Source organism: Sprattus sprattus, assembly GCF_963457725.1.
Source record: "Sprattus sprattus genome assembly, chromosome: 6".
Classification (NCBI taxonomy): domain Eukaryota; kingdom Metazoa; phylum Chordata; class Actinopteri; order Clupeiformes; family Clupeidae; genus Sprattus; species Sprattus sprattus.
The window spans coordinates 5,588,520-5,597,791 of NC_137925.1; the positions used below are offsets into that span (position 1 = coordinate 5,588,520).

The 9,272-nt window shown below is 47.0% G+C and overlaps 2 protein-coding genes across 2 annotated transcripts in view; both read right to left on the reverse strand.

Annotated features, from left to right (window-relative positions):
* Positions 1 to 218: 218 nt before the first annotated feature.
* LOC308367425 (gap junction delta-3 protein-like) lies at positions 219 to 2,061 on the reverse strand (the record flags this gene model as incomplete). The annotated part of the gene is made up of 2 exons (XM_080841331.1): positions 219 to 904; positions 1,737 to 2,061. The coding sequence occupies 2 exons, from the start codon at positions 2,059 to 2,061 to the stop codon at positions 219 to 221; spliced, it is 1,011 nt and encodes a 336-aa protein (XP_080697457.1).
* A 1,115-nt stretch (positions 2,062 to 3,176) lies between these two features.
* The window catches only part of top2a (DNA topoisomerase II alpha), a gene marked incomplete at its 3' end in the record, with an annotated part of 27,348 nt that continues 21,252 nt past the window's right edge, over positions 3,177 to 9,272 (reverse strand). Inside the window, exons 30-35 of the mRNA XM_080841225.1 lie at positions 8,354 to 8,542; positions 7,526 to 7,835; positions 7,197 to 7,237; positions 4,174 to 4,287; positions 3,663 to 3,886; positions 3,177 to 3,335 (exon numbers count right to left, since the gene is read on the reverse strand). Coding sequence (XP_080697351.1) covers positions 3,177 to 3,335; positions 3,663 to 3,886; positions 4,174 to 4,287; positions 7,197 to 7,237; positions 7,526 to 7,835; positions 8,354 to 8,542 — 1,037 coding nt within the window. The remainder of the gene's footprint in view (positions 3,336 to 3,662; positions 3,887 to 4,173; positions 4,288 to 7,196; positions 7,238 to 7,525; positions 7,836 to 8,353; positions 8,543 to 9,272) is intronic.

The following is a 9,272-nucleotide window of genomic DNA, read 5'->3' on the forward strand; positions in this document are numbered from 1 at the left end:
TTCCATTTTGATGCCCTAATGTTGTTTTGGGCGCCTATAACTAAACCACGTCAAACCTCTGAAAAATTAGATGACCAAACTTCACATAAATTAAAAAAGCTAACGGAAATATGAACTGGACTTCACAGCTCTATAACTCTCCTCTCGCTCTGATAATTACTGACATACCAACACCAACACACTTCACTGCTCTAAAACTCTCTCTTGCTCACACACACTCACACCACCTGTGTGTGGCTCTTCTGGCTGCCGTACCTGGAGGTCTTGTGTCCAACGCTGGAGTCGCTCCTGCCCAGCGACACCCTCCCCCTCCCCCCACCACCACTGCTGCTGCTACAACTAGTGCCCCAATTTCTCCCACGCCCTGAGAAAAACTGCCCCCTCCTCCCACCCCCACTCCCACTCCCACTCCTGCCCCTCTGAAACCCCAAACCACCCTCGTCACCCACCGCCACCTGGGGTAGTTTCTGGAGGGGTCTCTGGTTCTGTCCAGCTGTCTCCTCGTCCGGGGCCCCCCCCGTCATGGCCGCCCTCTTCCAGCGCCTCCACTTGGTGAAGACGTGGATTAGCTCCGCCAGGCTGAAGAGTGCGGAGAGGAGGCCCACGGCGAAGTAGAAGCACAGCAGGATGGTCTTCTCCATGGGCCGCGAGGTGAAGCAGTCCACCGTGTAGGGGCAGGGGAACGTGCTGCAGGGGTAGCGGGCCTCCACGCGGAACCCGTACAGCGCCCACTGACCCACCAGGAACGCCACCTCCGCCAGGAAGCGGAACCCCACGTTCAGCATGTACAGACGCATCACGTTATGGTCCTGTCGCGGGTTCAACCCGCCCCCGTCCGGTTTCTGCATCAGTGGCTCAGTGGTGTGGGCATTCATGCCCAGTTGCCTGCTGGTGGCGTTGGCACCTTGGTTAAGATTAAGATTAAGATTGAGATTTAGATTGAGATTAAGATTAAAATTAACCCCACACCATTTACCCTGGATAGCCTGTGACATGACAAAGTATAATGAATTTGATGTTTAAATAACATACAGTGGGTAATATAAGTAATTGACCCCCTGCCGATTTCACAAGTTTGGGCACTTGCAAAGAAATGTGTGTAAACCTGGTGACCAACTACAAGAAACGTCTGACGTCTGTGCTTGCCAACAAGGGTTATTCCACCAAGTACTAAGTCATGTTCTGCTAGGGGTTCAAATACTTATTTTCCGCGACAAATGCAAATCAAATCATAACTGCTATAAAATGCAGTTTTATGGAAGTTTTTGGTTGAAATTCTGTCTCTCACTGTTAAAATAGACCTACCATTACAATTATAGATCACACATTTCTTTGCAAGTGGCCAAACTTGCGAAATCGGCAGGGGGTCAAATACTTATTTTCCCCACTTTCCCCTTATTTTCCCCATTTTCTAACCTGTCTCTGTTCCCTCCCATAATAGTCGGACCTTAACCTGCAAATGCTGATGGCAGTGACAACACTGTTCCTCATCACCATAATCTATAATTACATAAACACATGTAAACACCCCATAGAAATAAATCTGAAATGAATTGAAATTTGTTCTGAGGTTCCCTCATACTACATACATAACCCGTACCAATACATACTGTACATTTACCAGAAACACAAAAAGAGTATAAATTAACCTACAATATAAACAATACAGTCTAAAGTACAGAGAGTGATAATGAGTAGTCGAGTAGTCGGGTAAGAGTGTGTGCGTCAGTAAGTACCTTCCTGGCGGGCCTGGCTCTTGGAGTGCAGGTGCATGGAGTACATGATGAAGAGGAGGGCGGGCGTGGAGATGAGCACGATGTGGAACACCCAGAAGCGGTACTGTGAGATGGGGAAGGCCTGGTCGTAGCACACCTGCTTGCAGCCCGGCTGCGCCGTGTTGCACTCGAACTCCGCCTGCTCGTCCTCGAACAGGTCGGAGGCCACGGTGCCCAGGATGAGCATGCGGAACACCAGCATGATCTGCAGCCACAGGCGGCCCAGCAGGGGGGAGTGGGTCTGCATCGCCTCAAACAGCCCCCCCAGGAACCCCCAGTCCGCCATGGTCCAGACCCTCTAATCTACATGCAGTCTGATAGGGATCCTCTTCACAGCCCTTACCAGAGAAGAACAGAGAGACTGATGGCTATTCAGTCATTTAGAAGTCTGTGGATTAGTGAACGTTTACAGTAGCCTAAAGTTCATGTGAAAAACACCAACTTTAAAATGATTAACATGTCCTTGAGTGTTACAGTTAAGGCTGAAGCTAAAATAAAATTGTGAGTGTAACTTCAAGTAGTCTACGGTCTTACCTCATGTCCAGCACTTGTTTGTGTCGAAAACCGCAGAAATGACAAACTCCCTAGCGCAACGACTAGCGCACCCATGTTAGTCCAAACATGGTGTTCTCTGGATTGATTGGAATCTGTTCTCTGCACCGATCTCAGTGAGGTGAGGCTCGTAAGAACACATCCTTCACAGCTCGTCATTCATGCACTACGGCACTTCAAACAGATGAACACGGATAGTAGTTGCGCTCTCAACGTCACCACGCCAGAGACCGGGAATACCGCCCTAATCAGACCAGACGCACACTGAGAGACTAATTTATGTTTGATCTGGTGGGAAATCACTTCAAACACCCTTCCTAATGACAGGAAAAGCCCGTTTTCAGCCCGGCGCTTATAAGTGCACTTCCAAAGACTTTTAAAAAAAGGAGGGGAGACTGTGCGGCATTAGAGAATATTTATGTTAATAGTCGTTCAGCCGCACTGGAACCTGCTGCCTCCCTCTACACATACACACTTGTTTAGCGCAGTTGATGGCATTCCTTAGCTATTTAGGTTGAAAACTGATTTTTCACAGCCGATCTTTCTTTCGGAGCAGTGTCTTTAAATGTGTACGTTTTTCTTTAACGGTTACAAATAAAAGATCAAATGTAGTGCGTACGACTTAAACAAATGTAGGTTTATGATGTGAGAGGTTTTATGTTCAATACAAAGCTGCTTCGACCTGATATTGTCAGATTTGTAACACATTTGTAACAGAGTTGTAGTCATGGACAGATGGAAAAATCATCAGATTTTATTGAAAAATAGTGCATATTTACAGGACAACACAAACATGTATAAAAAGGTAACAAACAGAAACACAGTATGGGGAAAGTGGTGAAGCTGGGACTAAAAGCCGAAGTCAGAGTCGGAGTCGGAGTCGAACTTGTAGGTGGTTGGCTTCTTGGCCCGGCTTGGTTTGGTTCTCTGGACCACAGGGGAGTCGGCAGCCTCCTCCGCAGGGAGCGCAAAGCTCTCGTCGTCAGAATCATCCCACTTCTTGGTTTTCTGGGGAAAAAGAGGCGAGAATGAAGGAGCCACTGACGATAACCACTAGACGATCATGTCCAAAATGTTTTGGCCATAGGTGGAATGCAACTATTATGGATATCTCTCTGAGATCATGAGTGTAGATAAAAGTACAGTTTCACCGAAAAGAAAATCAATACAAAAAGTATAAACCCGTACAAATACAAAGTATTAACTATACAAAAATGTGGCTCTGTCGAGATTCACATTTCCATGTGTTGCTAGAAGAAATATCAGAGAAAATTGGGTAATTTTAAAAACAGTCATTACATAGACTTTGAGTAAATAAAGTTATTGTAAACCAACCTTTCCGCCGCCCGCCTTGCCCTTGATGCGAGCCATGAGGTCATCGGAGCCGCTCTCGGAATCAGAGTCCAGCACAGGTTTCCTCTTGCGATTGGCTGCAGCCTTTTCAGGAGGCGGGGCAGCTTTTGAAGAGGGCTTTGATTCACTGGAGCTGGAGGATGCGTCCTTTTTGGTGGCAGGTTTGGGCTTCGAGAGAGCGTCAAAGATGGAAGGCTGCTTCACGTCTATCACAAACACACACACAAAGTGAAATGTTATAAATGTTAAGGCTCGATACTTTGGCGAATTTGGTCGGATGCACTGTTGAAACCCAGCCGCAGTCTCCTAAACACTTTTCCTTGCCCTCGATAAAAAACATGATGAGGTCAAGGAGAGACGTGCAGTAGAATTAATAAGGACTTGAAAAGACAAGCACAGTGAGAAGAGAATCCCACTGCACTAACACTAGGCAGCCTAAGTCTCTCTAAAACCCAGTGGCGGATGATGGCCGACGGGGGACTAAGGGTCTTACCTGTGGCTTTCTTCTTGGGGGCAGCAGTCGTCTTCCTGGCAGCGGTAGGCTTTTTTGGCGCCGCCTCTTTGGGCTTGGCTGGAGGTTTGGAGGGCTTCACTCCACTGGGCTTGGCTGGAGCACACACACGCACACACACACACACACACACACACAAAGTGTACAATTAGCATCCCGTGTACCTGTGAGTATGGTGGTGTGCAGTTGTGTACGAATGCAGTGCTGGGCATATAGATGTGAGTATGGGGCTGTGTGTACTCAAAGGGGTGGGTGGGTAGTGTAGTGTACTCAGAGGGGTGGGTGGGTAGTGTAGTGTACTCAGAGGGGTGGGTGGGTAGTGTAGTGTACTCAGAGGGGTGGGTGGGTAGTGTAGTGTACTCAGAGGGGTGGGTGGGTAGTGTAGTGTACTCAGAGGGCTGGGTGGGTAGTGTAGTGTACTCAGAGGGGTGGGTGGGTAGTGTAGTGTACTCAGAGGGGTGGGTGGGTAGTGTAGTGTACTCAGAGGGGTGGGTGGGTAGTGTAGTGTACTCAGAGGGGTGGGTGGGTAGTGTAGTGTACTCAGAGGGCTGGGTGGGTAGTGTAGTGTACTCAGAGGCAGGGCTCTACAGTGCGAGTATTTCACTCGCATATGCGCCTAAAAATAGGTACGTGCGAACTTGAAAAATGATTTACGAGCACAGTGTGCGAGTGACAGACAGTTGTCAATACAGCGCCAAAAAGTGAAGCATTCCATTGATTTCACATGGAAACAAGTGACAGGGTTGCGACTGATGTGAACATATCAAGATGACGCGCTGAACTTCCTGCAAATGAGAACGACGATTCGCAACCAATGGGCCAGAGCCATATAAAAAGAGAGTACCGTAAATCCTCAAATAGTGGCTGGGGCTTGTATTTACTTAGGCTGCACAGCGCACCGGCCTTTATTTGGGGCAGGACTTTATTTCTTACTTATCTTCTGTTATAGAATTGAATTATTTAAATAATGGGCATAATTGCAGTAGGCTATGGAATTCATTGCATATGCGTTCAACACTTCCTGCACATCGCGTAACGCTTTAGGTCGGGGTGTCAACGTAAAAAATAAACATCGGAGTTATGGTCTCCACTGTCAGTCACGGAGGAAAAGATTTCCAAAGCCTTGAATTAAATCATTTTTCTAGACACTATTATGCTTATCGCGGACTGAAAACATTTATTCAACGAGCTGGTTTGATATCCAGCCTAGTTTTCTTTCTACCTCCACCTGCTAGTCGTAGCCTATCGCATTCCTCTCGGGTCAATGTCAAACTTCTTTGCTGCTTTTTCTCCCGAATGTTCTTCAGCAATCAGCATACACCATCTCTTTGAATTTAATATAAAAGTAACGTAAGTCTACTACTGCTTTATGATCCCTTCTGGAAAAAGTAACCTAGCCAACTAAAACGTTACAGATAAACAACAGTAGGCTATACGATACGTGCATTTAGGCTAAACATTCGCCTAGTAGTCCTACGTGGGGAAATTTCTTTTTTTTTATTGCAAACAGCCCATGAGATTAGCCAACAATATTATATAATATAAATATTAAACATGAGGAGAACATGTATTCTCATATATTTGAATGATAATTCTGTTAATCAAGTATTGCCTTAAATTATTATTTACATTGATTTAATTGGAATTCAGCTGTAGGCATGAGATCTGTATCTTGGAGACTAATTGCATCCACAATTTGGTACTGCAAGCTAGACTACTATGCAGTAGACACAACACAGGAGGTCCCTTGGCCTGAGAAGGGAAGGAGTTTAATGTGGCTATAATATGGAATTTTAAATGTGCCTAAAACTAGACAAAATTGTAATGAGTTTTCGAAAACTAGACTGAAACTAAGAAGGATAACTATGACTAAATGTGACTAAAACTAATATGCATTTTTGTCTTAAGACTGAATCTAAAATATATGCCAAAATGAACACGGAGATAGGGGACCCCATCATCTGCAATTAATTGTTGCTAGCTCTAATCAGATGTACTAACTAGGCTTATAAGAGAAGACTAACTTTGTATGCCAACGAACACCAATAACTAGAACTAATTTGACAGACTATAAACCAATGTGATACACGTGCTCTCTAGCTATACAGTAAAAGTGTTGCTTACGTTAGATACTGAATAATTTGATCAATTTACCAGCTAAATTGCTTTGGAATAACTGAACATGAATGGGGTTAAAAGTTGGAAAATACAATGTTTGGAACTATAGGTCGCAAATGAGTATGACATGCTTTGCTTCCGTGTAAAAAAAACCTGCTGTGCTCCTAAATTTCTTTGTGTGCTCCTACATTTTTTCATTTAGGAGCACATGTGCTCCTTGGGAAAAACCTTAGCGTAGAGCCCTGCTCAGAGGGGTGGGTGGGTAGTGTAGTGTACTCAGAGGGCTGGGTGGGTAGTGTAGTGTACTCAGAGGGGTGGGTGGGTAGTGTAGTGTACTCAGAGGGGTGGGTGGGTAGTGTAGTGTACTCAGAGGGGTGGGTGGGTAGTGTAGTGTACTCAGAGGGGTGGGTGGGTAGTGTAGTGTACTCAGAGGGGTGGGTGGGTAGTGTAGTGTAGTGTACTCAGAGGGGTGGGTGGGTAGTGTAGTGTACTCAGAGGGGTGGGTGGGTAGTGTGTGTGTACTCAGAGGGGTGGGTGGGTAGTGTAGTGTAGTGTACTCAGAGGGGTGGGTGGGTAGTGTAGTGTAGTGTACTCAGAGGGGTGGGTGGGTAGTGTAGTGTAGTGTAGTGTACTCAGAGGGGTGGGTGGGTAGTGTAGTGTAGTGTACTCAGAGGGGTGGGTGGGTAGTGTAGTGTAGTGTACTCAGAGGGGTGGGTGGGTAGTGTAGTGTACTCAGAGGGGTGGGTGGGTAGTGTAGTGTAGTGTACTCAGAGGGGTGGGTGGGTAGTGTAGTGTAGTGTACTCAGAGGGGTGGGTGGGTAGTGTAGTGTACTCAGAGGGGTGGGTGGGTAGTGTAGTGTACTCAGAGGGGTGGGTAGTGTACTTACACACAGCCTTGCTTGCCGCAGGTTTGGACACGGTTTTCTTTCTGCATGGGGAGGGAGGGGGGGGGGGGGGAACGTTTATTAAAAACTTCACTTTAACTAGTGAGAAATACAGATTGGAGAGAGAGGGAGAGCACACACAAGAGAGGGAGAAAGAGAGGAAGGGAGAGAGAGAGAGAAAAACACACGAGAGAGGGAGAGAGCACAAGAGAGAGAGGGAGAGAAAGAGCACACTAGGGAGAAAGAGAGAATGATAGAGACAGACAGAGAGAGAGATAGAGAGAGAGTCATATCACTTTAGGAGGGTGCAGCACACAGTGAGAGCCACTCACATGGGAGGGGGGGCGGGGCTGTCCATGTCGCTGTCCTGTTCCATAGTGGGCTCAGGTGCGAAGTCCTCATCATCATCATCATCGTCGCTGATGACAGCCTTGCCCTTACCGCCCTTTCCAGAACCATACGATGCATCCTCTTCCTCATCGTCGCTGATGACAGCCTTGCCCTTACCGCCCTTTCCAGAACCATACGATGCATCCTCTTCCTCATCATCGCTGATGACGGCCTTCCCGTTACTACCCTTCCTAGAACCACCCTCTTCATCGTCCTCATCATCGCTGGAGAAGACAAACTTACTGGGAGCAGCTTCAGAGAGAGAGAAAAAGAGGGAGGGAGAGAGAGAGAGAGAGAGAGAGAAACACTTAGCAGAAGTCAAACTGCAGCTGCCTTCATCAGCTGGTTGATTATGGTGTGGTCACCACCGACACTTCTAATTTAATATATCCTATACTATGAGATGGCCCAGACTTGAGATTTATTAAATAACGATTAAACATATCCAACAGCTTTTCTGTGAGATGGCTCAAACTTGAGTTTCAACATGGGTCACGCCGATTACAAATAAATCGCACACAAGTCCAGCGGATGTTTCCCAAAGAGGCCCCTTCTAGCATCCTAATCAAACCATCAGTGACGGGTCGGAGGAAGTGTGTGTTTGGTCTAGACTGATAGACAGAGGGGGAAATGGCTGGCTATAAACAGACGCCAGAGCATACGAATACAGCACATGCTGGGGGAAAAGGCTGATCTTGACTCCCCTCCGTGTGTGTGTGTGTGTGTGTGTGTGTGTGTGTGTGTGTGTGTGAAGTAGTAGCGGTGCTCACTCTTAGTGGCTCTCTGGATTTTCTCTCTGGGTGCGACGTCTGGGCTGGGCTCTTCGGCGGACCCAGACACTGACGGCTCTTCGTCCTCATCTTCCTCGTCAGACCAGGGGTTCTTCTTCTTCTTCTTCTCCCCTTCTTTCTTCAACGCCTTAAACTGCAGCGTGGTCTGCTTGCCCAGCTTAGACACAGCTATACAGCAAAATAAAACACTTTAAAACCAACACACACACACACACACACACACACACACAGAACCTCTGCCATTTTGGATGGATGAAAGGACGAATGTGTGAAGGGCTGGATGGATGGATGGATGAATGGGTTAATATGTGAAGGGCTGGATGGATGGATGGATGAATGGGTTAATATGTGAAGGGCTGGATGGATGGATGGATGAATGGGTTAATATGTGAAGGGCTGGATGGATGAATGTGTGATGGGCTGAATAAATGGATGAATGTGTTAAGGGCTGGATGGATGGATGTATGGATGTGTGAACGGCTGAATGTGTGAAGGGCTGGATGGATAGATGAAGGAATGAACGGCTGAATGAATGTCTGAAGGGCTGGATGGATGGATGGATGTGTGAAGGGCTGAATGAATGTGTGAAGGGCTGGATGGATGGAGGGATGAATGTGCGAACGGCTGAATGAATGTGTGAAGGGCTGGATGGATGGATGGATGTGTGAAGGGCTGGATGGATGGATGGATGTGTGAAGGGCTGAATGGATGGATAGATGGATGTGTGAAGGGCTGGATGGATGGATGGATGAATGTGTGAAGGGCTGAATGGATGGATGAATGTGTGAAGGGCTGAATGGATGGATGGATGGATGGATGGATGTGTGAAGGGCTGGATGGATGGATGGATGGATGAATGTGTGAAGGGCTGAATGGATGGATGAATGTGTGAAGGGCT